Genomic DNA, 26,873 nt, shown 5'->3' with positions numbered 1-26,873 from the left:
AGTGTTATTTTGAAAATACAACAGGAAGTGCCCGCTTGTCTCTTAGTTAGACTATTATATTATAGAAGTAAGACTACAGTATATGACTACATGTATTATAGAAGAAAGACAGTCTGCTGTGGGAGACATTATATACTTTACATACTTGAACAATAAAATGCACCGGAATTAATGAATGTTCTCTTTTGAAAGGGATATCTTCAAATTACATATACTGTACTCTCTCTCTTTAAACAGTAATAAAATAGATCCTGACTCTGATATGTACACTATAATACTCATGCTGCAAATATTAAAAGACAAATTCTACTGTTCCGTATTTAGTTCAGTTTAACATCTCCATCATTATCCAGGATCAAAACAACACACTCAACAGTTTGCCATGGAAATTAGTTTATTACAGACAACTGGGAGAGAAGTGACAGATGGCTACATTACTGGCTATTAACCATATACATAGTTCATCACAGCTGTACATCATGTGGCTCTGGTGGATATGAGGGATTTGAATTAGGCTGTGAACCACATACTGTAACCAGTCACAGAAAGAGTAAGGCTAACAAAGCAATGAGTGTAACATCCAACTACAAGCCTGAGTACCTGCAGAGTTCCTGAGACAGTCTGGCTGCTGGAGTAAGTTTTCCACAGACACAAGTGGACAATATATTTCTCAGGATTTTTCCACCTAATTAGTACTGAGAATTCAGCTTGATTTTTGTAAAGACATAATCCCACCCAATTTGTGAATGCTGACAAAAATATTATATTAAAAAGAATGGTAAATCTGACATTTTAAGCAAGGAGTTATAAAAAAATAATAATAACAGAGAGGGTTCCAAGTCCACCAGGTGCTTTTACTATCAATGAGTGTTTTTTAGAGACCATTAGGCCATTTAAGAAGGAAACCTGTTTCTTCCACCTGCAGTTATATTCAGATGCATTATGACAATGTTATCATTTGTTCATACAAAACAAAACAAAACAATAAACATATTCCCATTTTAAATACCACAGTCCAGTCTGCTTCATACCTCTATTAACCTTGACACCCACAGGAGACCTAAGGAGAAGTACAGAGAAGGTAGGAAAAGCCCTTTTGCCTACGATGCTCATTTTTGTGCCCCATCGCAGCAGGTCTTCAGTAGCTGCGTCCAAAAAGAGTGTAGTACTGGGCAGGTTCCTTGCTGCAGACACACAACTGACCAGGCTGTAGCTTCTTCAGGGGAGAGAAGGGGATGCAGAGGCTCTTAGCTCCCATGGACGGAGCTCCAGGCTCCAGGTCCTGGTCCCTGATTAGACAAGATCACAAGATCATCTTAAACGGTTGGAATTAGAGTAAAGCAAAATTAGGTCAAATTGGACATGAATAATAATATCACATTTTGTAATTGAATGGGAAAAATACTCAATGAGAGCATTTTGAAGCGACTCCACAGCACATGTTACTAAGAAGTCTGCTTTTCCCTTTTTGTGACTTCATGTGGTTCATTATATAGAAAGTATAGATAATGGTTACTTTTATGTGTATTTTTTCATCATGTGAAAATACAGGGTGCCTTTTCCACCCTCAGATGGTGGAACAAGACACTGATAAAAGACAGGCGGCATTTTACACATACTTGGCAGTGCTTTTCTTGATCCAATCCTCACATTCAATTCCTCCACAGAACGGGATCTGGACAATCTATCAAACAAGACAAATATCTAATATTTACTCAGGCACAGACAATGAAATGCATTGGACTAGCTTTGGATTGAGTTACTCACCTTGCCCTGGTCTAATTCTTTCTGGAACTGCTCCATTGTGTCTACAGCCACCATGTGAGTGTTCAGGTCATGGGAAGCTCTGGCAAACACACGCAAAGCGTTTATGGACACAGTGTAATCATCTGTCTTTTTGGCATAGTTCTGTTTGACTGTGTATTGTCCCATTCACGAGTGTGTGTGCATAATTTATAATGCAATACTCCCCGCGGCTAAGTTTAAACACTGTATGTGTTGTGTTTTTGTGCCTTTGTGATCCAGTGCTGGTCATTGGTGTAGCTACCCTAGAGCAATGACAATATCTCTTTCACCATATGTATGCTTCTCAAATACAAGTATATTTCATTAAACTAAATACTTCCAGTATGCGCAGGTCAAACAGGTTTCACTGTACTTTTTACATACTGACAATTCCTCTTCCAATAGCACATACTGTTCTGCAGTCTGATCTGCAGTTGTCCTTGACTAGCTCATCAGTACTGACTTGCAATGAATCATAAGTAGAGTTTAAGTCTGACCCTGGTGTGTTGTGTTGTATCTTACTTATTGAAGAGGCTGGTCTGGATGTCCTCCAACATGGCAACCAGCTTCTTCTCCACCTCAACCTCTGGAATTGTCACCTTCGCGCCAGAGTCTCTCCTCACTGCGACACACTGCTTCTGCTGCATATCTTTGGGGCCTACTTCCAGACGAATAGGAACCCCCTGGATGAAAGAAATAGATACACAAAAAGTGAGAGAGATTTAGTGATAAAACTGATGCCTCAAGTATTTACTGAGTAGGACTTACTACCAACATGGGCACTGTCTTTTGTCCCCTAGGTTAAATTGTTAATTGTGCTACTTTGATTCTCATGTTATCAATTACCTTGAGTTCCCAGTGGTTGAACTTCCACCCTGGGGAGTAGTTGTCTCTGAAGTCGGTCTTCACCCTAATACCAGCATCCTGCAGCCTGATCAGGTATTTAGAGCACTGGGCCAACAGCACCTCCTTCTCTTTCTCCGGTAGGGAGGCAGTAATTCCACATGGGATGATGACAACCTGGAATAGGAAAGAAAAACTTCATCCATTTATGCTCGTCTGTGTCATTTAAAAAAATCTGAATGTACTTAAAAGGAGATACAAATAAATGTTCAATGGATATGGCAGATTTTTTATTATTATTATTATTGTTTATCTATTATGTTCCACTTAGTATATCTACTGTATTTGCATGCCAGTATGACATTGTGTGTGAATGAGGGTCTACCTGCAGGCATGCAACCCTGGGTGGGAGTACGAGTCCCATATTGTCTCCGTGGACCATGGTGAGGACACCAATGGTCCTGGTTGTAATTCCCCAAGAGTTCTGGTAAGCCAATTGCTTCTCGCCGGGTCTCTTTGGATCTTCAAACATGATCTCAAACATCTTTGAGAAGTTCTGGCCCAGGTGGTGTGATGTGGCACCCTGAGAAAACAAACAACTGCCAAGGTAAGATGACTTGGCTTAAGTCATTATTAAGATCAAAGATTGATTTAATGCAGTGTTGAGATTTACAAATCAAACTTCACTTTCATTCTGCTGGATTCAGAGTAGGACAGGATTGAGTGAATTAATCCAATATACCACAGTAGAGTACCTGAATGGCTCGGCCGCTGGCAGAGATGAATGCCTCTACAGTAGTGGTGTAGTCTCCTCCTGCAAATTTCTCCTTCTCTGTCTTTCTTCCCTTCACCACAGGTATTGCCATAAGCTCTTCATACACCCTGGCGTAGAGATCCAGGATCTGCAACACCTACAAACACATAATGTGCACACACAAGTTAAGCATAGAAACACTTAAGATCTGGCACAAAACAGTATAGTAAAACTACTAGTGCTGTGAAAGCACTGCATGTGCTGCACTACGGCATATCTTTCCTTGCATGTCAACACTGACTTATTGAAATCAGAGTTTGCAGATCTGTTACCTCCTCAGCTGCCTCTTCTTTGGTGGCAAATGCTGTATGTCCCTCCTGCCACAGAAACTCTCTCGTCCTTAGGAAGGGCTGAGGGTGTTTGAACTCCCATCTCTAGTAGGAGGGAGGTAGGTATGAAAAAATACAAAGGGATAATTTTCTTCAGCACTTGCAGAATCGAGTATATAAAAGGTGTATGGATAATGTCAATACAAAATGTGGATTTAGATGGTTGTAAGAGGAGACTCACCACAACATTACACCACTGGTTGAGCTTGATTGGCAGGTCTCTGTGGGACTGGACCCATTTAGCGTAGGCCGGGTACATCACTGAAGTCAGCATAAACAAACCCAAGATTGATACCAAACATGACTTCAACCCAATCCAAACCAACACCTTCATTAAAACATCATACATGTTTTATTAAGTGATTGAGGAATTGTGGCTCAGACCTGTTTCACTGGTGGGTCGAACAGCAATAGGCTCTGCCAGCTCAGTCTTTCCTGACCGAGTCACCCAGGCAACCTGACAAAGAAGATAAAAACATCATTAATGTGTTTACACCGTCTAGTTTATTAAGAAGACTTGTTTCAGTCAACGGTTCAGCCTTTTCATTTTTACATTTCTCCATTGCTTCATTTTAAAAAGGCTCCGTTTACCTCTGGAGCAAAGTCTGCAATATGGCTCTTTTCCTTCTCCAGGGCAGCCTGAGAGACGAACATGGGGAAGTAGCAGTTCTCCACGCCCAGTTTCTTAATTTCTCGGTCAAAGAAGTCCTTAATGGCCTCCCAGATGGAGTAGGCCCATGGCCGCAGGACATAGCAGCCACTAACATCGTAGTACTCAATCATCTCTGATTTAGTAATGACCTGGATGAAAGAAACAATGTTACATAAAAAAGAGAAATGGAATGAAAAGTCAGAAAAGAGCATTTGTTGTGTCTATGTCTATTTTGAGTATAGTTAGAGTATAGGTAAAAAAAATTGACCAGTGTTTATTTAACTTACCTGCGAGTACCAGTCTGCCAGGTTCTCCTCTTTCTTGGCCTCCAAGCCCAATCTGGAGGGAGATGGACTGAGTTAGTGTGAGGAAATCCTTGGCATGATAGTTATTTGTGAAAATATATCATTTCTAGAGTAAATGCATGTTAAACTGCTGTCATTGTAATATTTGCTTCACCACTATTTATCACCATTTTCAAATTCAAGAAAATGGTGATAAAAGGAATCTGGGAAACAACACCACAACAATTATTTTATGTGCAAGATCATGCCTGATTGGTTAATCCACATATACATCCAGGTACAGGTGCAATGATCATCACTCGTACATTACAACATTTACCACAGCCATTCCAAACCTTATCAAGTATGCACAGGCAGCAAAACTAAACTGCTAATTCTATAAGCATGTTAAGCATAAACTCCTAAGCTTGGTTGGCAATATCATGGTCATGATCATGATTGTTAGTTTCAATCTGAAGAACAGTCATTGTCTGTACTTTTTGCATCGTACAAAAAAAACAAAACAAAAACCTTTCCAATTTTACCACCTCCAAAATTCAAGTTTCAACAGTGCTGATGTAACAAAAACGAGTCTACAGCCATGCTACTCTCTGTGGGGCAGAAACTTGCCAACATGTTATCAGTGATAATATCAGCAAGCCAATGATAAGCAGGTAAAAATGTTTGGCATGTTAACCCTCTCAATTTAGCATTTTAGCATGTGAACATTTGCTGATATGCACTGAACACTAGTTACAGCTTTGTCCAAAGCAATGTTATGGACAGACATTTTGATGTGCTGGAGGTGCAGCTGATAACAAAAGAATATCAACGCAAGATTTCATAACAATCTATCCAGTACCTGTCCAGGGATTTAAAACAAAGCCATAAATGTCAACCTCATAATGCTGATGGTGAAGAAGTTAGGGATCATGACATCGAAAAGATTCATCCCCAGTCATGGGGACTATGAATGTTCCTACAGAATATAATCTTGATTCCGCCAATAGTTGTTAAGATATTTCAATTTGGACCAGTTGTTCACTAACATCACCATCAATACACGGTCATTAAACATGATTAGTAGTGCAGAACGTCAAAATCAGCAATTAAGTGTTATCCTCAAGCTGACAGCAGACAAACTCTGATCAAACAGATCAAAACCAGACCAATTTGTTGAAACTCACCAAATCTGAATAGATTATGTTGTTAAGCTACAGCAGCAGAGGGTTGTGCTTACAGATGATCTATCTTCAGTATCCGGGCAACAAATCCAAGTCATTTCCAGTTTTTGTTTAAAGGCTAAAATATACAGCTCATGGCATCGTAAGGTTTGAATTTAATTATCCTCAGCTTGTATGTTTTCTGATTTTGCAATACAACACTGCATTTTGCTAATAAGGCATCATATTCAGTTAAATATACTGCCTGTCCAAAAATGCCGCCATCTGGATTTAAGTAAGCAAATAGGTGAAGCCTTAAGAAAACCACTTGTCAGTGAGGCTAACCAGAAAAAAGGCTTAAATGGTATGATCTGGGGATGCTGCAGTTTGTCAGGTACAGGTTCAGCAACATTAAGTGGCCAAAGAATGAGTTCAGCTGACTACCTGAGTATACTGAATGACCAGGTTATTCCATCAGAGGGTTTTTCTCTTCCCTGATGGCACGGGCATATTCCAAGATGACAATGCCAGGATTCACCAGGCTCAAATTGTGAAAGAGTGTTTTTTTTGGGGGGGGGATGGGCTGCGCATAACAAGCTTGTCAAGACAGAATTCATTCAAAAGATTTCTTTATTGGCTCTGATGCTCTGGTTCCACTGATCAGTTTCAGCACAACAAATTCTAACCGCATTCATGTCATCATACATCTGGTGACGTAATTGCCTGTATCTTTAATTGTTCTTCAGCCTGCTGAGAAAGAAATATTTCCACTACAGCAAGGGTGACCACGATGAAAGTGTGAACAGGTGGAGAAATCAAAAAGTGAAAACAGTGAATCTGGACTTACAGAGAGACAAAGGAAGAGTTAAAAGCAGAAAAGTTAACTTAAGATGCAAAAAGTAAAGTAATACTTCTTCTGTTCTTCAGTATTGTTACAATGATGATCATAGTATTTATTCTGTTTTACTCAAAAACATGCCATTTGCTAGTAAAGTGCTGTCTGGATCTACTCCTGCACTCTCTGTTTGCTTGTTTCCAGACTCTCACCGTGTTTGTTTCTTGGGTCCTTGACCCTCTCCTGAGCCTCCTGCTCCTCCTGAGGATTCTTTGCCCTGACCGGCCTTGTCTCCTTTACCCTTCTTCCCTCCTCCTGCTCCTCCCTGTTTCTCAGACTTGTTCTCCTTTTCCTTGCGGTTCTTTTCCTCTCCTCCAGTGGCTCCAGCAGCAGCCACTGGTTTGTACTCCTCTCCAGTAAGTGTCTTGTACTTGCTCTTCAGGTCCAATAGAGTCTTCACTGCTTCGTCCACATGGTCCTGAAATGAAGGAGCAGTTGTCGCCTTTCCTCCCAACATTTCTGGACAGTATTTTATTCCACTCTGGGATTGGTTTCTTACCTTGGGAGCCTTCTCAGACTTCAACTTTCTCACCAGCTCTCCTTGCTGGGCCACCTGAGAGAACAGCTCCTGGGCCTGTGGGTAAGAACTGGACTGGGTCTGGACAGGGGTAGCTGGGGCTTGGCCTGGTTTGTAATCCTGTCCGGTCTGCTGTTTGTACTCTGCCTTTAAAGCCAACAGCTGCTTCACTGCAGCATCGACTTGATCCTAATAAATGATCCACAAGAAGAAAACCATTTAGTCATAGATGAAGTGAACAGGCTTAGGAGTGAAGCAATATCAATTCTGAAAGTAGGACAACTCACCTTGGGGGCTTTTTCAGTCTTCAGTTTCCTGACCAACTCTCCCTGCTCAGCAACCTTCTCATATAAGCCTGTGGCAGAAGGGGCAGGTGTGGGGGTGTTCTGGACTGGGGCTGCAGCTTTTTGAACTGGGGCTGCAGCCTTTTGAACTGGGGCCGCAGCCTTTTGAACTGGGGCCGCAGCTTTTTGAACTGGGGCCGCAGCTTTTTGAACTGGGGCCGCTTCAGGCTTGTACTCCTGACCCATGGCCTGTTTGTACTCTTCCTTAAGAGCGAGGAGCTGTTTCACTGCTTTATCAATCTGGTCCTGGAGAGACAAGAAGGATATAGTAGGTCAATGCAAACTGACACTGGCAGTGTAGTTTTCCCTTGACAAAATGAAAATAATGATTAATCAGTTATCAAACAGTTGCAGTTTGATTTAATTAACCGGGTTGTTAAGCTCTTCAGCTATAGCTTGTTAGCACGTTCCCTGTGGTGAATGTCACAGAAATCTGTATCGGCCAGTAATTTTAAATGTTGTCTGCATGGATACTAAGCTGCTTGTCATATTTTTAGGATCACACTGATATTTATAAATGTGCTTTTGGTCTTAATAAGCATTTGTTTCCATTGTCCACATCTGGATACCTTAGGAGCTTTTTCAGACTTCAGTTTCCTCACAACCTCCCCCTGTTGGGCAACACGTTCATATAGGCCTGATGAAGACGGGGAGTCGGTTGGAGTTGAAGGAGTAGGGGAGGCATGGGAAGGCGGGGCCATCCCTGGTTTGTACTCCTGCCCGGTCAGCTTTTTAAACTCTGCCTTGAGCGTGAGGAGTTGCTTCACTGCTTCATCAATCTGGTCCTGGTACCATCAAGATATCAGCTTATAATTGCATGTAGAAAAGGATAAACTTGACTTGCATGCAAATGGAGTGGGGACATGAGCAATGACTGGACAAATAATTTGGGACATAAGCAGCAGGTGACAAGACAGACGAGTTTGGATGTGAGAATTTAGTGGACAAATGCACAAGGACACAAAAATGATGGCACAAATCGCTCAGGACGGTATCAACGAACGCACAGGTGACTGCAATAACTGGACAAAGGGATGTGGACATGTGGACACAAAAAATGATTGGACAGATGGTTGTGGACATTGTTGGTCACTGGATAACTATCCAGGTACCTTGGGTGCTTTCTCTGCCTTCAGCTTCCTGACCAGGTCGCCCTGCATGGTGACGCGGGTGAAAGGACAAGAGGAGGCTTCTGGTGACGACGTGGTAGGGGCTGGAGCTGAGGTGGGAGGGGTCATGCCTGGCTTGTAGTCCATACCTGTCTGCTCCTTAAACTGTGCCTACAGACAGAGATAGCATGACATTAATAACCATTTAAATGATTAACTAAGTGTCCTTACATTTTAGTTACAGCTTATGTACGAATGTACTGTACCTTTAGAGAAAGCAGCTGCTGAACTGCTTTGTCCACTTCATCTTTAGGGGCTTTGGCAGCCTTTAGCTGGCGGACAGCTTCACCCTGAGCTGCAATGCTAGAGAACAGGTCACTTGCTGAGGTTGGGGCATGTGATGTGGCAGGTGCTGGAGCAGAGGCAGCCTTTTTAGATGCAGCAGGCTACAACAAGAAGAAAAGAGTTATGCATGGAGAATAACAACAAGAAATTGAGGTAGCAGTTTCCAGCCTACGTATCACTTCACCAACCTTGTCAGGCCTTATCAAACACTTAGAGAGTTGTGCTGTGCATTCTAAACATTTAACGTTTTTTTAACTACTTCCTGTACTCAAACACACTCACAAGAGGAACAGTCTAGATCAAGAGAACTCTGTAGCTTAGGTGCTTAACATGTCTTTCATGTCAAAAACAGGTCTGACCGGGAGATACTGTTATATAATTAAAACATCTGAATGTGATTTTATTCAGTAGGGACTCACTGTGTTGTTTGTGGCCTGGTTTTTGCTCTTATCCTTGGATCCAGCAGTTGGCATCTCCTTGGTGTGACCATCAGGAATGTAGAGCAGAACACAGGGACTCTCCTTACAGCTGTTAGGGCTACAGGGTACAGACATCAGAACCATCAACACATTGGCCAGTGGAAAACCGATAGTACTGTGTAGATTCATGTATTTCCTTTTAATGGTCTCTACTGAAATCGAAACAGGATGGGCCTACTGCTGTTTTCTTTTGAGTAACATAAGGTAAACAGGTTATTTCCCCTCACCTGACTGGCTCATAGGGCTGGTCACAGATGTAGAAGCCTCGTCTCTGAAGCTGGATGATGTCACCTTTCTTTAGGTTCTTCAGACAGGGATCTCCAAGCATCTTCTCCTCAAACTGAATATATTATAATATTAAATTACTAAAGCAATCATATGTGCTATACATTAAGATATAAACACACTCTGTAGGACAGACCTTGCTGTTTTTATTGATGTAATCTTTGAAGTCGTCATCTTTGGTGATAACGGCTTTAGAGATGAGAGGTTGGTAGGTGATGCAGATGGTAGGGAGCAGGGGGGCACTGTTTGTGTCAGTCAGCCACGTGATCTTTGTTGTCTTCTTGTAGTCCTTGTTGTCCAGATTCAGACGAGCCTCCAGGGACACAACCTTACCGTCAGCCCCTCTGGATGGTAAAATAAAAGGTGGAAAAACATTCATTTACCAAATCACCACATGATCATTAATAAAGGGTGATAAAGCAGCAGAGCAATATCCATACATACTTGTTGATCTTGGTAATGATAAGGTTGCCCCAGTTGATGAAGGTGACCACCTCGCCCTCAGAGAAAGTCTCAGCATCTGCTCCCTCAATAAGAACTCGGGGTCCATACCAAACATCCTTCATGCCCACCTCCTCGTTCTGGATGGGCACAGAAATTACTTCAGTACAAGGACATAAAAGCTTAGCACAGCAGCTTAAAGCAAAATTCCAGTAAAATTAGCCAAGGAAAGGTTACAGAAAAGAGTTTACAGCAGGAACAGAAACACCCCACTCCCCTACCTACACAGACATGTGCTCCTTGAATTATCAGGAAAACCTCATCAGAAACTGCAACTAGTAGTGTAGTTAACACATGGTAGACTTAGGTCCACAACAGAGTAGTTACCTTTGTGTGAGACAAACCACCCTGATTTCAGGCCTCTCTTTTACATACACAGTGAACCTGACAATGGTCAAGTGTTTTAGCCTGTTCAATACAAACTACCTTTAGGCAGAATATTTGGTCCTGCTAATTTACATTTACATTTACATTTAGTCATTTAGCAGACTTTTATCCAAAGCGACTTACAAGTGAGGAACAAGGCAAGCAAACAAAATCTAATTCAAGAAGATACAACATCAAAGCAAAGTGCTCTCAAAAAAGTGTTTTCTGTTTCAAGAGATGTGAGAACGAAAGGGTTTGTAGCTCTCATGTGGAGCTACAAACAAGGGCTGTCCATCTCTGGTGTGGAAATTACTCCTTATAAAAAACCGTTAGGTGAGTTATGAGTAATGAATCACTATACACTAATCACTATAAGACGTAACTCACTTGCCCAGTAAAAAAAACATTGTTACATCATTCTGAGAAGTGTCTGTGTGTGTGTGTGTGTGTGTGGACATTTGTATAAAAAAGAAGACAAAGACCTCTGACCTTAGGGTGTTTGGCCACTTGCTTCATCTCCTCTTTAGCCTCTGGGACGGAAACAGGAACAGCGTAGGAGCTGGACAGAGCTGTGTATCTGGGCGCAACAGGGTCAATAACCTAACACACACAGAAAAACACATACAAACAGAGACAGACACAAAAAGGTCAGTGAAAGAAGACTAGTGACTTATAACAATCTTTACATAGAAAATGCTGAATAATGAAAAGACAAAGCAAAAAAATGAAACGGCTTCATTCAGCTCCAATAATTGTCTTTGAAAACAAACCAAAACAACAATCTCACAAAAATATCCCAGCTCAGAAAGTGATAAAGAACGTAAGAAAGGAAGTCAGACACACGATGAGAAAGACAAATGGCAAAAAGCAGACTTGAGTGAATCATGATTATTTGCAGGTCAGGGAAACAAGCTTTAATTCAGCTGCTTTTTCAGCCACCATCCACTTTCATTACTTTACCAGCCAGCTTGATTCTTTGGAGCCTTAATGATTGCAGGACATGCTAAACACTAGATAAACATGGGTGTTGTTTAGATTGTACCATAAAATTTTAGACAAGTTTATCGATGCTCCCACCAGTCAACAATATTAAATTTAAATTAAATTTAGTTAGTTAGGTCCAGAAAAACCGTAATCAGGACAGAGTGACGGTGACATCTGACCTCCTAATAAAAGGGTGGCTGGCATATTAAATTAAGTGGATGTAGTCCATAAATTAAGAAAAAAAAATCTCAAATGCTCAAAAAGCTGTAATGCGTAGTAATGATGAAGGAAAGGGAACAGATGGAGAGGAAGACATGAAGGAAGGAGGATTAAGCACTGGGTATAATGTCTTAAGGCCGTTTAGTTGTTTGACTTGACTTTACAGTTAAGTTATTGCCATCACTGTTGTGGTGTTGGGTACAAAGGCAAATAGCATTTCCTATACTGTCAAGCTTTCTTCCTTCTTTCTATTGTTGCAGTGATTCTGCAGTGCTCAATAAATGAAATCTGAGACTTGCTGGCCCTTGTAAATACCACAAAGAATACAATTGAATATCTGGGTCACAGTCATAAGGTCCACAATTGTTTATGAATTGTTATTCTTTTATTCAGAAAGTTAATGTATAATTTACAGGAATATGTAACTTTTAATATTTTGTGTGCTCCATAACTTATTGTGGCAATGCGCTGTCAAAGCCTCCTGTGACAGAGGCTCAGAGAACAGTTCTGAGATATTCTTATATCTCAGAACTGATTATTATAAAGATTATAAAGGTTTTTGAATCAATCAATCTACTAATTAATCAGTTACCATTTCACTTGCATGAAATCAAGTTCAAGGCTTTGACCATGGATGTATAGTTTTCACACAAAAATCAGTATTTATCACCCTCGGTGCACTGATTTTGAGTTTTACACTACAGCCAGCCTGATTCCAAAAAGTTATAGTGTAACTTTAGTATCATACGTCCGTACTTTCTTTCAGGTGTAATAATTAATCAGCCTGTATAATTGTTAAAGTCACAGATCTCAAACATCCCAAAACACATTACCACCACTAAGATGCACAAAAAGGAAAAAAGACTTTAAATTATTTTTTTGAGATTCACACCACTAATAACTCTGCTGCCTTTGCTTCTTAATACCTTTCCTCTTGACAGTTGGCATCAGATTATATGTATAGACTATATACAGAATATTTACACCATAGACACACTGAGTATCTGTTTGGCTGGTAAAATAGGCAAAGCTGTTGGTGGACTTTCAGATAGACCAGGCCGTGATGAAAGCAGGGAGAGAGTAAGTGAAAGAGGAGAAGATGACAGGAGGAGGAGGAGGAGGAGGAGGTGGAGGAGTACCTTCAGACAGCTAATTGGCAGCTTGGAAACAGAAGAGTGAGATGCTGTTTAATGTCAGATACAAGGAGGGAGGAAGAGAGAGAGGAGAAAAGGTAGAGACACATTTACATAGAATGGACTGTTTTACATAGTTCCCCCCCCCCTCACTGTTACACCTTCGTGTTTTTGCTCGTCTCTCATACTCTACCCCCATCCAAGCCGTTTACTCTTCGAATCAGCCTGTGTGTGAAAATGTCAATCAAACTAAGTGACAGACATATTTAACTTGGAGCTAAAATGTCTGAACACACGGGATTTAGATGCAACTGTGTGGGGCACTAGTGACTAACTTTACACAGACACAGGTGCAGGGGGGCATTACATGTACATATTTCTAATTGAGTTAACCCGGTTTAGTGTAGTGTACACAAACATCTTTGTTCAGGATTAGGTTAGTCAGTCGATGATGCACTGATGTATAATTAACCAAACTTATGTAAATCATAGCTAATACAGGCCTGTGTTTACCTAAATATTTGGGGGCATTAGGGGGGCATGACACTGTCTGAAGAGGGCAGGGAGAAGCGGGTTAGTTGAACATGCAAATGAAGCTCAGAAGCATCTGTTAGTTAAAGCTCAATTAATCAAGCCAAAAATTATCCCTACACTGGGCCTTGTTCTATATTAATGATGTTCAGTCTTTAATCAGCCCCTCCAGTCAATTTTAATCGGACCCAGGGATGAAGCAGCACGTGCCAGCGAGGAAAACCACACAGAGGAAGCAACACTGATTATCCACACGGATGAAAATGGGGCGGAGGGAGACAACATGACTGCTAGTGGGACATAAAACGAAGTAGCTGGTATGAGTTTTCTTAGGGTTAAAATGGAGGGTGAGGGTGGACCAATGAATGAAAGCGTTAACAGAATGAGAAGAGCAAAGCAGGAAGAAGCCATGCCAGCAGTGAACCCACAGGCAATTCTCTGAACCTCTGTCAACGGCAGGTTTTAACCTTCAAGCCTCATAGCGTATTAGATTTTAATCACATCCATTTGGAGATGGAATTGAGCCAAACACCTGCAGTGGTAAATGTGACAAATACAAAAGGACTCTGCTCTTGACCAAAAACAGTCTTTGTCTAACACAAACTAGATCGTTACAGCAGACTCTTATACTCCAAAAGCTCAGCGGAAACAATACAATACAATGGCCTGCAGTGGTATATTAGAAAAATACAATTCTGATTCTGAAGTAGTTCTCATCACAAAAGCAGCATTATATCAGGTTTTCATCTAACTTTTTCTACATAGTGAACCACACTGCTGTATGGAGAACGCATGATCCATTTGTGGAATTTTTAAAAATAATATATTTTGTAGATTTACCTTCTTATTGAACGCCCAGATCTTGTCCCACTCCATGTTCACCACTGACCGTGATCCACCCTAGAAGTAACAAGAGGGTAAAACAATCTTTTATTTAATTAATAACATGGTGTGGGTCAAATAATCCTGTTAGCTAACTGGGTTTGGATGATTGCTCTGTTTGGCTGAAACATTTGCAAACAATTGCTCTTTGCTCACAGCATCTCACAGTCTGGATTAGTTCTCTGTTAATGTACAAACATCTCTTTAGTTTAGGTACTGATGATAAAATTGTGAAACTTAGCCAACATCATTATGATTTTTTCAAATTATATATTTTTCATTGACTGAACTGATCTGCCATCTTTGTTTTAGAGAGGTACTGTGTCTCATGTCTCACAGACGCACCTGCGCTGCTATGAACTGTTTCAGGCCCTCCACAGTCATTCCTCTCCTCAGGACTCCTCTGACAGTGGGAAAGCGAGGGTCATCCCTGGAAGAACAGGCAGAAAAGAGTCAAGAGAGAGCACCGACGCAGAGGGAGAAATATATAAAGTAAAAAAAGCAATAACGGATGGAATATGACTAAACACACCATCCATCAACGTATCCCTGGTCGACAAACCAGGTGAGCTTCCTCTTGGACAGCACTGTGTTGTTGAGGTTTAGTCTGGCGTACTCCCAGATGTAAGGCTTCCTGAGGCCCAGCGCATTGATTATCCAGTAGAACTGCTCATCACGGTCATGGTACTCAGTGGTCCTAAGAGCATGAGTCACACCTTCCAAGCTGTCCACAATAGGGCAGGCAAAGTCGTATGTTGGGTAGACTCTGGAAGAGAAGTCACTGACAGTTAGAAAAACCCCCATCTGGCTGCCAATGCTCCAAAAGTTAAAGCACAAAAAGTAAAATTCAAGTACTTGTAGGTGTTTCCAGTGCGAGGGTGGGGGGTGTTTTTGCAGCGGTATAGGGTAGGGTCTCTCATGCAGCCGTTGTTGGAGCTCATGTCCAACTTGGCCCTCATGCAGCAGGTCTGACCAAACTCTGTCCCAGCTTTCATCTCCGACCACATCTGCAGGTTCTTCTCCACCGCTACAGAAAAGAGGGAGAGGGAGAGGGAGAGGGGTTGAATCTTGTAGCATCAGTTTTCACTCTGACATGTGAACACGCCACGTGTCCATGGACGTACTGTTATTTCTGCATTTGGACTCAATGCGCTGTTCCCTTTCCTGCTTCATCTGCTCAGGAGGGGTGTTGTCGATGTAGGCTTTGCCCTCGGTAAGCAGCTGCTCAGCAAAACGCAATATGATGGGAAAATGGTCACTGGTGTACGTGAACTGATCTGGATGGATCTGCAGCATGGAAACATCTTCCAGGATGACCTGAGAAGAAGCAAAGGCAAGAAATAAGACCACCTAACTCATTCTTGGCCTTTTCTTTTACAACTGAACCTGGAAAAGACATGTTTTAGACTGGATGTTTCACCTTCTCAAAGTCCTCCTTTTCCTTCTCAGGGTTGGTGTCATCAAATCGCATAATGAGCTTGCCTTTGAATGTGACTTGGTAATGCTGGTTGAGCAGAGCAGCCTTGGCGTGGCCAATATGCAGGTATCTAATCATGGAGAGACAGAATTAGTCCTTGTTAATTAATGGCACATGTACCCAATGCACTGATCCGGTCATTTCTCTTAAAATCCAGATCAAGCCTTACCCACTGGCCTCAGGCGGGAACCGCACCACCACCTTTCCCATCTCAGCACCTGGCAAATCCACAAACTTTCCGACATCTTGTTTTTTCTCGTTCGTCTGTCAAACAGATACATAAACACCCAGTCAATGTTAATTTATCAAGTTAGTTTCTATAGATGGACACAGCTTTTGCTTTGCTTATTCAGTAGCCTCAGCACAGAAGCTCCAGGATCAGCCCAGTCCTGCTTTACACGAATGATGTTCCGGATGATCTTCATGTTATAAGAATAGTGACTAACATTAGACATACATTGGATTTGCTCACTGCAGCTTTCTTAGTGGTGTACTTCTTGCCCACAGAAGTGAAGGGAACCTGCGAGCTCAGGAAAGAGAACCAGCGATTGACGTGGGAGAAGGATTCACCCTGGATTGGCCATTCATTATGTCCTGCAGAGAAACAACAACCATGTGTAGTTTAACTACTGAATGTCCACACTAAAAGACAGGTAATGATGCAAACTGGTAAGCGTTTGACAGAACTGACCTTTGAGGGCGGCCCAGACGGACAGGTCCGCTAGGGTCAGAGCATGTCCCACAAGGAATGTCCGCAGGGAAAGGGCCTTATTCAGTTCACCCAGAGTAATGTTCAAACCAGGCTGACCACACAGACGCCGAGCACTGAACTCTAACCAGTGGTCCACCTGCAGACGGCATCTCAAATGAGAACTAGGAACCCCAGTGTTTTACAAAATATATTACACATACACCAAGAAACATACAAACCTCAGTCTGCTCCATCATGTTGGCTCCATAGAGGCCAACAGCAGGAGCCACTCGAGCCAGGTACCGACAGATAGAGTTGGAATCGCTGAACTGGACTGAACTGAAGGAAGGACACAGAACACAGACGAGATAAATCAATAATAAAGCAACAAAGCTTTAACGCTTTAACATACATAATAACACGTTTTAAAGTTCCAACTTGATCAGCAACAAGTTGTCATCATCACATGCAGAACACCTTTATGAAAAGCAGAAAAGCATTTTAGGTGACAACTTCGTGAAGTTCAATGAAATGATTAATTCACATACTCTGAGACAAGAAGCTGTGTGTCTTTGCCCTCTTCAACAGACACCTGCACACTGCTCTTCACGTGCTCCGCTGCCAGAAGTGCCCCTGCAGGACAGAGGAGAAAACTCACTGTTTGCGTGCTTGTGCCGTCATTTCAACTAAACGCAATTGAACAGCCTAAACCAGTTTCAGTCACTTTGAGGTATTATGCGTGCTACGTAATTCACGACTTCTCCAAAGCACATAACGACATGACTTATAATAACTGACTATCATCCCAGACATTTTAATTTGAGAACCAGTTAAACTGGCTCTTTTTCTCAGGCTGCTTCAACAGCTGACAACAGCAGCATCTCTTTCAGTATCAACACTGTAGAGAGAAAATGTAAAGGCCTCAACAATCTATATTTCACAGATTATACATTATAAAAATGCTGAATATACAACAGCCTGCCTCATCATAAAATACTTGTGTGGTTCACATCTCACATAAATGTCTGATGGGTGAGCTGCAGAAATGGTTTCACTTTCAGAAGATGCTTCTCCACAGAGGGGAAACTGGGTTTGTGATTGCAATACATGTCACTAAAACAGGCTACTCAGGGTTTCCTTTCCTAGGAAAGAAGTGGTGCTAAAGAGCTGAAACTGAAATCAGTGTGTAAATGTATGCACTCTCCATCCAGCTCTCCACGTTTCAGTTCGCTTGCATCAGCCTGCTGTGTTCACAGTAACCGCACAGAGGCGCTGTTTAGCCACCGGCAATGCTAACGATTATATTAGCTTATTATGGTACAAAGCACTGACTTGGAAACCCTCGTCAACACTTCACTAAACACGACACAATGAAAAGTCATATCAATATCATACGTCCGGTTATAAATGCCTGTTCGTGACATATATCAAAATAACGTTGTCTAAACCCAAACAACACAACGGAGCTAACTGAGTTTGCTAATGTCAGCACGCCACTCATTCAATATGAATGTCCCTTTGACGTCTACAATTAGTCCGTGTGTCATTTCCAAGTTCGTAAAGACGTTTTGCTTTTGATTAACAAACATTATTTGTTTGTTGTGGTGAAAGTTTGAAACGGACCAGCCAGGTGTAAAATAGCACATGTGGTTCTGAGAGTGCCACGACGGCAAGCTAGCGCTAGCTTGTTAGAGACCATGCAAGGACAGGAAAGTAAATGTGCAGCCCTCTTTGAACTAACATGGACACTTCACTCCAACCAATTTCAGTTCATATATAGGTCAAGTTACAGGCGTTGTTATTTTGCAAAACAAACTACATAACTTCTTCTTAACCATTATATTTTTTAGAGCTGTCTGCACCTGCTGCTCAATTCGGCTGCTTTTATAGAAGGAAATTAGACAACTGTATTACGAAATATTACTTTTGTTGGGTTTGTCTTTATTCTTTCCAATCGTCTTCATCTCTGCGGCATTAACCAGACGATCCTAATGACAGCACCAGTATCTAGTTTTTGGGAGGCAGATACTGATCATGTTTGCGTTTACGCAAAGAAACACTGAATAGAAATATGTTCAGATCTGGTTTGTCTCATTTGCTGGGATGACACGTAGTTAGGGGCGCTAACAGCTTAGCATTAGCTAGGCAGCTGTCACTTGCACGCACAGCACACGACTCACACAAGAAATCGTTCAGGCTGCAACTCACCTAGAGGCGGATTGCTTGTGTTGATGGTGAGGTTTAACGCCATACTGGGAAATCCTTCTTGGAGCGTTTTCACTGTGGAGCAGACACAAGTAAAGTCAACAGACAGGCAGGACTACTCTCCCTGCACACTAAGCACCGACGGCATGAAGAGGCACGTTTTCGTTGGTGTCAGTGTTGTGACAACACAGGGTGCAACACTGCCACCAAGTGTGCAGGAGTAGAAATGTCTATAGGTTTCACAGCATCAACAACAAATTCACATGTCCTGGACTTGAATTACATTTAACTCTGTAACACAGAGTTTAGCTATGTGTCAACAGGCCAGTGATTGTAAACTATTATAATGTTAGTATGCTCCTGAAGCAGCGTGACCAAGATGTGGTTTATTTACCCATCACATCACTTCACATGAAGATCTTACTGTTGTTCAGAGGGCGAATTAAGCTGCTCTAGGGCGACCACTAAAACTCATTAGACATAATAGCCTATATGCAAGCTTTCTACACATGTTCGAACAGATAGAAAAACATGTTGTTGTTTTTATTTAATTGGTTGAACTGGTAATGACAACAGTATGATCCTGTGTGACACTATGGTACAAAGTGAACACAGTTAATCATTACAATGTAGCAATATAGGCAAACCTCTGTATAAAAAAAAAAACCTCATATACTATCAGTCTTCCCGTTATTAACTATAAGAGTGCTGTTCACAGACCTGGACCAGCTTTCCTGTCCTAGTCAGATGGAACCAGAGCTCTTCGGAGAGAAGGGTATTTGTCTTCAGAAGGATACAGAAATTCATGTTCAGCAAGCTGATAACAGATCTTTGCTGACATTCAGAGTAAGCTACAGACTTATTTTAGCAGGGAACTCATTGCTCTTGGATGTTGAGCAGAGCTCCCGGTACAGAGGTGGTGAATACTGCTTTCATTTCTCCTGAAGAACCACAGGCTTATTATCTGCTGTGATAAAAATGGCCATCTAACTAACTAATCCTAACCCTAGGTCAGCAGCTCATTGCCTCTCTGGTGCACGGTTGAATCTTTTCTTGAAAGCTCTTAACTGAGTAACACACAGGCCAGTGATCCCCAATAATAAAAGAATGGACTGAATCATTTAAGCAACAATAATAAGATTACAGGGTAACTTACACAAAAATAACTAACTAGGTAATTGTTAAACTACTAAATGGCCAAAAACATAAATAAACTAAGCTAGTAAAACAAAATCAATAATAATTGACATTAACAAAGGCAAACTAGGGCGGAACTAAAATAAAAGAGAGCGTTTCGACCCGGACTCGTATTCCTAGTGCACCTTCTGCACCTTGTTTTGTGTTGTATCCGTGATAGTAAAGTTTGTTCTGCGGTCAGCTGTGTTCCCATCATTACTAAGTAGTGCTGCGGCTTACTTATCTGATTTGGTAAAGCAAACACGGTCGGGTAGTACATCATTTAGTTTCTTCATAATAACAAAATATTATTTATTATTTCTATTTGTTACTCACCGCATAACTTGCAGGATCCGTTTGCTTGTATAATTTCCAGATGTATTGCTTAATCCTAAATAAGCCATCTTGTGTTTGCTACTCTGTATTTTTCATGTGTAGCTAATTCATGTGCTCTTTGCTGTGGATGCTATTTTGCAGAGCTGTAACATTATGCATTCCGCTTATCGCCTCGTTTGATATTTTGTCTTTTGACTAGTCTGTGCATCCTCTCCAGTTTTTATCTACGGTATTTTTGCATTTTAGTAGGATACGCTACACTTTTTTTTCACTCTTGTTTTTCGTTCTTAGCGTGACCATCATCAACTTATATATTTAATATATTCACTTTAACACACAAACAGGTTTAAATGGTAATGCGTGTAACATTAGGGGAATGTTTCACTTATATTAATATGTGCTCAGACCCATCCACCATTACAAGCCACTGTTTTGCACACTTATCATGCTGATCTTTGAATTTTCTGTATCTCTGATCAGCCATGTCTCAGGACAGTCAGCATGGCAAGTGGACCATCTCCAGCAGTGATGATGATGAGGATCTTCCTCTCTCTGGTACTACAACATCTAACCGCCATCAACCTGCTGAATCTAATCAAGGCTCCCATCGCTCTACCTCTCCTGCCATCCTCAAACTGGAACCGCCATCAGCCGCTGTAGAGGTGAAGCCAGAACCAACTAAACCCCCAGTATCCTCACTAGTCACTGTCTCTGAGGCCAGACAATCAGCTGCAAAGAACCAGGTGAATCCAGTGAAGTATGAAACTAGTCCGTCTTTGGCTGGAAAGAGGAAGAAAGAGATATCAGACAGTTCTGGCTGGGCTCTCTCTGATAGTGATGATGATGGCGGAGATGTGAAGAAGAAGAGTCCTGGTAATGAACCAAACAGGACACCTCCGAGCCCAAAAACGAAGAAGACAAAGGTGGCGAACGAACGTCCTCCCAGTCCGCATGGCCGACTCTATTATATTGATGAGCCAGAGGACTTCTTTGAATCCAGTATCCCCTGTCTTAATGACGCCTACAGGTTTTACCTCAACAAAGTGACCGGCCTGGACAGGAAGTACAACAGTGGAGCTCTGCACATCAGAGGTGAGAAGATTTTTTTAACACCAAATCTGTCACAATAGATATAAACAAATCACTATTACTAATAAAGAAATGTGATTCTCTCTGTTTGAAATCGGTGGAGTATAAGTGCCACCATTTCTCATCACCCATCTCTCTTTCATTACTTGTATCTGGTAATTTTCTTTCCTCTTATCTAGACATTCTCTCTCCGTTATTTGGGACGCTAAAAGAGTCTGTCCAGGTAAGTAACCACACAATGTCCTGTGTGTGTGTCCTGTTTTGTATACCTGTCAGTGTTAGGCTGGTCAGTCATTCATTCTTACCGCCATCATAAGATTTCTAGTTAAATATCTCTCCAATTGTTGGAGACATTGCTATGATATTTCTACAGATAAGTTGGATCCCATTAAATCAAGTGTTTATAAGAGAATACTCACAAAACAGATGAGATTCCCATCAGCCTCAATTGCTCATGTACTTTGTGTGAAGGGCTAATTAGCAGGTGTAGGCATAACACACATTTACATGGTGCACATGGTAAACATCAGCATATACCAACTTGTGAGAAACCAATAATACACTCTCTATCTTCATAGTTTAACTATTGCTTCGATATTGCGTGGATGGTTAAGCAGTACCCGCCAGAGTTTCGGTAAGCTCCGTTCCTTCTTTGCTACACATCACATCACAAACATGTGATTAGAGAGAATCCACTGATATCCACATCACTCTGACAACAGCACCCTCTAGTGTATTGTGGGTTGTATAATATGGTTAACAGTGCATGCACTACATACGAAGCATCATGGTACACTTAAACTAGTATTTATAAATCAGTATCAATTTATGCTAACCAGTACAGTACGAAGGTAACCGTAGGTTCTGGCTCGTGTTTTCAGGGATCGTCCAGTTCTGATTGTCCATGGGGATAAGAGGGAGGCCAAGGCCCGGCTGGTCCAGCAGGCTCAGCCCTTCCCACACATTCGATTCTGCCAGGTACAGAAATCTAATGCAAGCTAATGCAACAGTCCAATAAATCCTGCCTTAGATAATGTTCGGTTTTTTAGACAGGGCATGATTCACTATGTGGTCATTTTTGAGGTTGTGCCTTTGTTGACCTGTAATATACTATACAAAGAGCTGTGCTGAACACCTGTCAACAGCACTCTGATCTGATGCTAATAGTAAGAAATGCCAATAACAGAGACTGTCCTTTAAGGACTCTGGATTTATCTTTAAGTGGGACTAATGAGTGTGGTTTTCTCTGACAGGCCAAGCTGGACATCGCTTTTGGAACTCACCACACGTAAGCTGTCCCTATTACACCTGGAGCTTTTTTCAGATCAGTTTAGAATATTGTTTGCGTCTCAGTGAACAGTAAGTCCAACATTTGAATCCAGGATGACAAATCTTTAACTCGGACATTCAATTACCTGGATTATCACTGAATTCTGTGCAGATAGTCATCTTACTTAGAGAAGGAATAAGAGTAACTTTAGTGACCAGACCTTTCATCTAGTGATGTTTTAAACTCAATTGTAACAGTATTGATGTCTTGACTGTATTTAAGTTCAGCAAGCACTGGAACCTCACTAGTTTTCATGGTGGTAATGGCTGTAGAAGATTAAATGATGTGTTTAATAAAAAGCTAACACTGTGCGTCTTTGTGCAGGAAGATGATGTTGCTGTGGTATGAAGAAGGCTTCAGAGTCATCATTCTGACCTCCAACCTCATCAGAGCTGACTGGTACCAGAAAACACAAGGGTGAGTCATTCTGTTGTGGTTTTTACTTTCATTTAACCATGAAATGGTTTTGGCAGCCACATGAAAAGAAAAGACAGGCCAAGTTAAAAGTATAAGGTTTTGAAAATGCAGCTGAATCTGTTGTTTCACAAATAGGATGTGGATGGGCCCTCTGTTTCCACGGTTGCCAAAAGGCAGCAGTGCAAGTGCAGGTGAGTCACCCACCTTCTTTAAGAGGGACCTGCTGGATTACCTGGCGTCGTACCGTGCGCCAGAACTCGAGGAGTGGATCCAACGAATCAAAGAATACGACCTGTCAGAGACCAGGTAAACGCAAAATATGTACAGATACTATGTGCATACATGGGAGGTTTCAGGAATGTAATCATCAGGATTACAAAGTCACTGTAATAATATTATTTTTTATTAGGGTGCATTTGGTCGGCTCAACCCCGGGCAGGTATGTTGGTTCAGACATGGAGCGCTGGGGCCACCTGAGGCTGAGGAAGGTAAATCCCACTATTGTCTTGCTAACTTATCACTAATACACAGTTATCCAGCACAGAAACATCAATATCTGTGAGTAGTTTTATTATATTCTATGTTTTTTTTATAGCCACATTTAATATTTTCACAGCAAAGAGAGGCTGAGATGTGGTTTTAATATGCAGTTTATTTTTTATTGTTTTAGCTGTTGTATGACCACACAGAACCGATTCCCGGCGAGGAAAGGTGGCCTGTGATTGGCCAGTTCTCTAGCATCGGCTCCATGGGACTGGATAAGACCAAATGGTTGGCAGGGGAATTTCAGCGTACCCTGACTACACTGGGGAAATCTTGTCTTCGCCCAGACCCCCCCATGCACTTGGTATGTTCTTCCAACACAAACCTGGTGTGTCTTTGAGAGTTCCTATTGAACATCAATGGGTGTGTTGCGTGTGTGGTGGTGAAACTTTCAAATGCTAAAGATGTTACAAAATAATACAACATAAATCTGGTTTTCTGCTGCTACTAGTGGATACTAGGCCCTTGTAGCATTTAGCTCAGTTTTCACCTGGTAAATAATAGAAGAGTCATTTTGAGGTTACATGTTTATATATACTTCCTTGGCGTCCCTGTGGGACGCTCAATTGCCTTGAATCAGTATAGAATGGGTTTCAGACACAATAAACAACTGCTTTTCAATTCTGTTAGGTCACATAAATTTGCATGAAAATGTAATGCCTACTTGGCCCATTGTGAGTAGAGATATACTGTATGTCTGCAAAGTATATATATATATATACAGTAAACCAGCATTATTCAATTCTAATGCCTTGATTTTTTGCAGGTATATCCATCAGTAGAAGATGTGAGGACTAGTTTAGAAGGATATCCAGGTAAGAAATGTTATTCTTTTTTTTCTCCTCTACTTTATTATATTTGAATTGATTGTTTGTTAGTATGTGCTGTATTATATACTGTAGGGAAAGGACACAAAAACCCAGCAATATTATGTGGCCAAAGAATGAGGTCAGCTGACTACCTGAATATAATGAATGAGCTTTGTCCAGCTGCCTTACTCTCCCATTATCAATACAAGATCTTGGCAAAAAATGAATGCAGCTCTAGACGGGAATAAATGTTGTGACATTGCAGAAGCTTATTGAAACTATGCGTGTGTCTTTATTATTTAGTGACTGTCATGTGTTTAGTTGTCATATACATCTTTTCTTGTCGTCCAGCGGGAGGCTCTCTTCCCTACAGCATCCAGACAGCCCAGAAACAGCTCTGGCTCCACTCCTACTTTCAGTACGTTCACTAATAATAATCTTTAGTTGCATCACTGCTGTTACTCATTTTCCCATCCTCAGATTACTTGTCACTTTTTTTTTTTTTGTTTTTTGTTTTTTTGAGTGTGTTGTTTCATGTCTGCTAGTGGCTGAATGCATAGCAAACACAAGTTTTACACAGCTCTATTCATAAAACTACTTTTCAAGTTTAATTGAACAGACTAATGAATTATAGTTTGTGTATGTGTGTGTGTACTGTAGCCGTTGGAAAGCAAATACAACAGGTAGAAGTCATGCCATGCCACACATCAAGACATACATGAGGGCGTCACCAGATTTCACTCAGCTTGCCTGGTTTCTAGTTACAAGGTGAGTGTGCTAACTTTTTCAACAGTTCGTCATCTCTCACTGTTAATTTGGATAAATTTACACCTAAACAAACCCTTTTTGAAGCTGTTTCCATAAATTCAAAAGTAACTGGTCACATTTGTGTTAGGAGTTTTCATTTTTCTTTATTACCCACACTTCTTATGGAGAATCAACTGGAACAGACAAACCAGCTGCAAACTTTATTCATGAAAATAATTTTGGGCTGCTCCATTGTGTTCTAGAAAAAGTCGTTCAACATTAACACTCATGTTAAACCCCAACCGACCTGCTGAAAAGGAACTGAAACCTTATGTGTTTGTTTTTAAGTGCCAATCTATCCAAAGCAGCTTGGGGTGCGCTGGAGAAGAACAACACTCAGATGATGGTTCGATCCTATGAGCTAGGAGTCCTCTATGTGCCTTCTGCCTTTGTAAGAACAACACAACAACTGCTTTCTTTATTCTGACATGTCTGGCTGCTGGACATATGATGCCTGCAGTTTAAACATGTGCTATTTATTTTACATTTATCACCCAGTACACAATATTTTATTGTCAGTGTAGAAAGGGAAATTTGCATGTTATGAATAATTAAAGACGTTTTTACTGCTTACTAGATGATAGAAGTGTGTCACAGTGCTTCTGTGGTGTGATGATTGTCTCTCTCCAGAACATGACGACATTCCCTGTTCACAAAAATCCATTTCCTGTCTCCTCGTCCTCCTCTGGTTTCCCTGTGCCCTTTGACCTTCCTCCTTCATCCTACTCCGCTAAAGGTACGGAAACTTGTGTGTTTTTATTGTCTTCTTGTGTATAAAATCTTCTGTATAGCGTTACATTCAAACTGGTTTGTTCGATGTATCTTTTGCTCATTCGACTGTTGCCTAACTGCAGTTTAAAACCCTTTCAAAGACCACATTGTGTTTAATAATGTTGTTAACATTTCTTGGTGGTAATGGTAAAAAATCTTTTTTAGTTTCTACTACTAAGTTGTGTATTATCCAGTCCTTCGATTGGCTAGCTGATAAGACACACATCTCACTGCACCGGGTTAAGCTATGTTTTTTTTAAAGATCTCATAATTTGTGAATCTTTTGCAAAATGTTTAAGTAGAGTATAAATGGATTTTAAAATGATGTCAAGGTCATTGTGGCTTGATCAGATATAACACACTACCTCTTTCCCTTAGATGGAGTGAAAAGTCATTTTAAAAACGTAATTTGTTTCTTTGTTTTCAGATCAGCCTTGGATCTGGAACATACCATACAGCCAGGCTCCCGACAGACATGGCAACATCTGGGTTCCCTCCTGAACGAACACACACACACACACACACACACACACACACACACACACACACACACACACACACACACACACACACCTCTTACTTTAAAACTGACTCTGTCTGTATAGTTTCTATGTGTTAGTTGTCAATAACATTTGTTTTATTTGTTTTTTGTATTTTATACTGTACTGTAGACTCTTGATTTCTACCAATAAATCAAATATATTATCACCAGTTGTGATTGTTCATTATAAGGACATGTCTTATTAGTTTGGGTTATACATA

General features: G+C 41.1%; 2 protein-coding genes across 5 annotated transcripts; one reads left to right on the top strand and one right to left on the bottom strand.

Moving 5' to 3' along the window:
- Nucleotides 1–376: 376 nt before the first annotated feature.
- On the bottom strand, nt 377–18,992 carry eprs1 (glutamyl-prolyl-tRNA synthetase 1). Of its 3 annotated transcripts, none has more exons than XM_026378020.1 (35): nt 18,837–18,992; nt 17,177–17,261; nt 16,868–16,967; nt 16,629–16,785; nt 16,395–16,531; nt 16,107–16,201; nt 15,881–16,007; nt 15,585–15,777; nt 15,316–15,487; nt 14,993–15,226; nt 14,806–14,890; nt 14,419–14,478; nt 11,201–11,311; nt 10,289–10,425; nt 9,981–10,188; nt 9,787–9,899; nt 9,500–9,617; nt 9,002–9,181; nt 8,739–8,906; nt 8,196–8,411; nt 7,570–7,872; nt 7,265–7,471; nt 6,918–7,183; nt 4,711–4,762; nt 4,363–4,572; nt 4,156–4,228; nt 3,953–4,032; nt 3,715–3,816; nt 3,384–3,539; nt 3,014–3,211; nt 2,632–2,805; nt 2,308–2,468; nt 1,768–1,846; nt 1,620–1,684; nt 377–1,289 (listed from the first exon to the last, which is right to left on the bottom strand). In XM_026378020.1, exons 1-35 carry the CDS (start codon nt 18,877–18,879, stop codon nt 1,139–1,141), a joined length of 5,016 nt encoding a protein of 1,671 aa, XP_026233805.1. In that variant the 5' UTR covers nt 18,880–18,992; the 3' UTR covers nt 377–1,138. The 3 variants fall into 3 exon arrangements, with proteins under 3 accessions (XP_026233805.1, XP_026233806.1, XP_026233807.1); XM_026378021.1 differs by having other exon boundaries at nt 1,139–1,289; nt 16,410–16,531; XM_026378022.1 differs by lacking the exon at nt 8,196–8,411 and having other exon boundaries at nt 1,139–1,289.
- Nucleotides 18,993–20,161: 1,169 nt separating this feature from the next.
- Nucleotides 20,162–26,798, top strand: tdp1 (tyrosyl-DNA phosphodiesterase 1). 2 transcript variants are annotated; one of them, XM_026379147.1, is made up of 16 exons: nt 20,162–20,261; nt 20,826–21,437; nt 21,614–21,657; nt 22,013–22,068; nt 22,316–22,412; nt 22,688–22,722; nt 23,089–23,181; nt 23,317–23,487; nt 23,591–23,669; nt 23,852–24,028; nt 24,491–24,539; nt 24,885–24,951; nt 25,194–25,301; nt 25,629–25,731; nt 25,971–26,076; nt 26,539–26,798. In XM_026379147.1, exons 2-16 carry the CDS (start codon nt 20,828–20,830, stop codon nt 26,610–26,612), a joined length of 1,869 nt encoding a protein of 622 aa, XP_026234932.1. In that variant the 5' UTR covers nt 20,162–20,261; nt 20,826–20,827; the 3' UTR covers nt 26,613–26,798. The 2 variants fall into 2 exon arrangements, with proteins under 2 accessions (XP_026234932.1, XP_026234933.1); XM_026379148.1 differs by having other exon boundaries at nt 20,162–20,280.
- The last annotated feature ends 75 nt before the right edge of the window (nt 26,799–26,873 follow it).

Source organism: Anabas testudineus, chromosome 3 (genome assembly GCF_900324465.2).
Source record: "Anabas testudineus chromosome 3, fAnaTes1.2, whole genome shotgun sequence".
Taxonomy (NCBI): domain Eukaryota; kingdom Metazoa; phylum Chordata; class Actinopteri; order Anabantiformes; family Anabantidae; genus Anabas; species Anabas testudineus.
The sequence above is the reverse complement of the archived record's forward strand: the minus strand, read 5'-3'. Positions and strand labels throughout refer to the sequence as shown.

Bases quoted from the DNA above. Each gene is read 5' to 3' on its own strand.
- eprs1 (XM_026378020.1), bottom strand. From the start codon at position 18,879: ATGGCGTTAAACCTCACCATCAACACAAGCAATCCGCCTCTAG. The intron at 14,479-14,805 runs GTGCGTCTGTGA...TGTTACTTCTAG, and splicing joins AACAGTTCATAGCAGCGCAG to GGTGGATCACGGTCAGTGGT. The intron at 1,847-2,307 runs GTAAGATACAAC...TGTGTTTGCCAG, and splicing joins CAGACCAGCCTCTTCAATAA to AGCTTCCCATGACCTGAACA.
- tdp1 (XM_026379147.1), top strand. From the start codon at position 20,828: ATGTCTCAGGACAGTCAGCATGGCAAGTGGACCATCTCCAGCAGTGAT. The intron at 22,069-22,315 runs GTAAGCTCCGTT...TCGTGTTTTCAG, and splicing joins CAGTACCCGCCAGAGTTTCG to GGATCGTCCAGTTCTGATTG. The intron at 22,723-23,088 runs GTAAGCTGTCCC...GTCTTTGTGCAG, and splicing joins GCTTTTGGAACTCACCACAC to GAAGATGATGTTGCTGTGGT.